Genomic DNA, 2,114 nt, shown 5'->3' on the forward strand with positions numbered 1-2,114 from the left:
TGGAACCAGAGAGAGAGGGCTGGAGAGATTGTACGTTTTTTCTGAGAAGAGAGAGAACGTACGTAATTATGATTTTCTTAAACCTAACTTCAATTGTAATGAAACTTGACAACGTAATGACAAAACAAAAGGGGTCATTAGATCCAAAAGAAGACACTAGCCAAATTATATCCCCTCCATGTTAATACTTTCTTCTCAAACCCTAAGATTACTCTGTAACCGGCCAACACCAAATTAATCAAATATATATATATATTAAACTCAATTTCAAAGCAATCAAACTTGCGCCGTGTTGCCAATGCAAATATATATACTTAAAAAGTGGTAAAAATAAAACGAAGTCTAATCGTACACATGCATGCGTAATTGATCTAGGATTAATTGTGACTAGTCGAATATATCACTCACGCGGCCCGTCGTCTCCTCCATGATGCGGATGCATCCCACTACTCCCCGGAGACTCCATATAATTAGCACTAGCACCGACAATCGGCCTATACGCATTGAGTGCGGCAAGAACACCTAAATGGCTGTCGGTTACCGAGCCTCCACCACCTCCCATTCCGCCGATTCCGGCTCCAAACTGTTGGCCAGGCAATAGAGCGGCCATTGGAGGAGCAAAATTCATAAATTGCAGCCCACTAGATATAGATCCCCTATACGTACCAGCACCATTACCACCCGAAGGAAATGTCCACATGGGGTCACCGTTCATCACTTGGGTACTGGGATTCGTCACCATAAAAAGCGTCGCCGGATTTTGACCATGAGTACTACCTGAAATCGATCCCGCAGTACTTGATTGTAACAAATTATAGCTACCCATCTGGCTTTGAGATAAATATTCTTGCTGCTCCGGCCTTCGCTTTCTGCCTATGCTACCCTCGGACTCAGACATGTCTAGGCCAGTCTCACGCACCAACTCTTGCTTTCCCGGTAATATTGTTTCATCCACATTCCCAGTTCCTGAGTTGAAATTCAAAAGCACAGACGAAGTAGTCTGCGATGATGACAACGCTATGCTGGGAAACGTAAAAGCCCTTCGCTGCGAAGCATCATCCATTGTATTCCTCAAGAGTGGCATAGTACTGGAAAAGCTAGGGTTGAAATAACTGCCCCTCAAGTGTGAAGGAGCTGACATGGTAGAACCAGAGCTACGAAGAGAGATATTAAGTGATGTGAAGTTTGCGGGAATAGTGCCGGTCCCCGTGGCGGCGATGACTGCTGGCTCGGCTTGTTGAAGAAGCCACTCGATGGTCTCGCCGTCGGACTTGTGGCCTAGCTCTCGAGTGAGCTGGAAAACCCTAGCGGCACAAGCAGCGGGCATGCGGATCCGACGGCCACGGCCGTCGACTTTGGTGTGCCTGTCTTTGGTGGAGGTGCGCTTGGGGGGTGGCTTGCTGTTGTTCTTGGGTGTCTCGGGAGGTAATTGGAGAGCAGTAGTAGTACTGGAGCTGTTTGAGTACTGAGTAGAGCTTGGTTCGCCAGTGGGTATGGAAAGGGAGGGATAGTGGGAGCTGGAGCATGCTTCTTCTTCCTTTTTCTCTAGCAACTGTAATGGGAAGTTTGGCCTGCGGATCCCATTTTCACCATCCATGATCATATAGATAGGAAAGTGGGGGAGGCTATTTTTTCTCCTTTTTGTTTTGAAAAAAAAAAAATTGTTTTTCTTTTGTCCTAGGACTACTACATCGGTAGGTTTCCCTCAAATTGAATCAACTACTTTGTGGCCTTGTGGGTCTCTCTCTTTCAGTCTGATCTTGTGGATCATGGAATTCCTTTCAGATGGGAGCTGGCAGCTAGCTGAGTTGTTCTCTCTTTAGAGAGAGAGAGAGAGAGAGAGAGAGAGAGACTGATCATGAGAGGATAAGGGAAGATCGGCAAGCTTTAAGCAACAAAAATAATGAGTGGGAATAATGTGCGTGGGCTACGAAAATTGAAAAATCATATGATTTTCTGGGGAAAAAAAATACTGTTTTTTTCCCTTAAAAATGGGGATTTGTTTGTAATTTTGTAACGTTCAGGGTGCTTTTTATCATTACCCTAAAAAAAAAATACTTGAGGTATATATCCTTTCACTGTCGTTGGACAGGCAGACCCTTGATTCAGACTCC

The 2,114-nt window shown here is 45.0% G+C and overlaps 1 protein-coding gene across 1 annotated transcript; it reads right to left on the reverse strand.

Annotated features, from left to right (window-relative positions):
• Positions 1-309: 309 nt before the first annotated feature.
• LOC109009238 (transcription factor TCP15-like) lies at positions 310-1,855 on the reverse strand. Its single transcript, XM_018989638.2, has one exon. The coding sequence runs from the start codon at positions 1,601-1,603 to the stop codon at positions 401-403; it is 1,203 nt and encodes a 400-aa protein (XP_018845183.1). The 5' UTR covers positions 1,604-1,855; the 3' UTR covers positions 310-400.
• Positions 1,856-2,114: the final 259 nt, after the last annotated feature.

Source organism: Juglans regia, chromosome 16 (genome assembly GCF_001411555.2).
Source record: "Juglans regia cultivar Chandler chromosome 16, Walnut 2.0, whole genome shotgun sequence".
Lineage (NCBI taxonomy): Eukaryota > Viridiplantae > Streptophyta > Magnoliopsida > Fagales > Juglandaceae > Juglans > Juglans regia.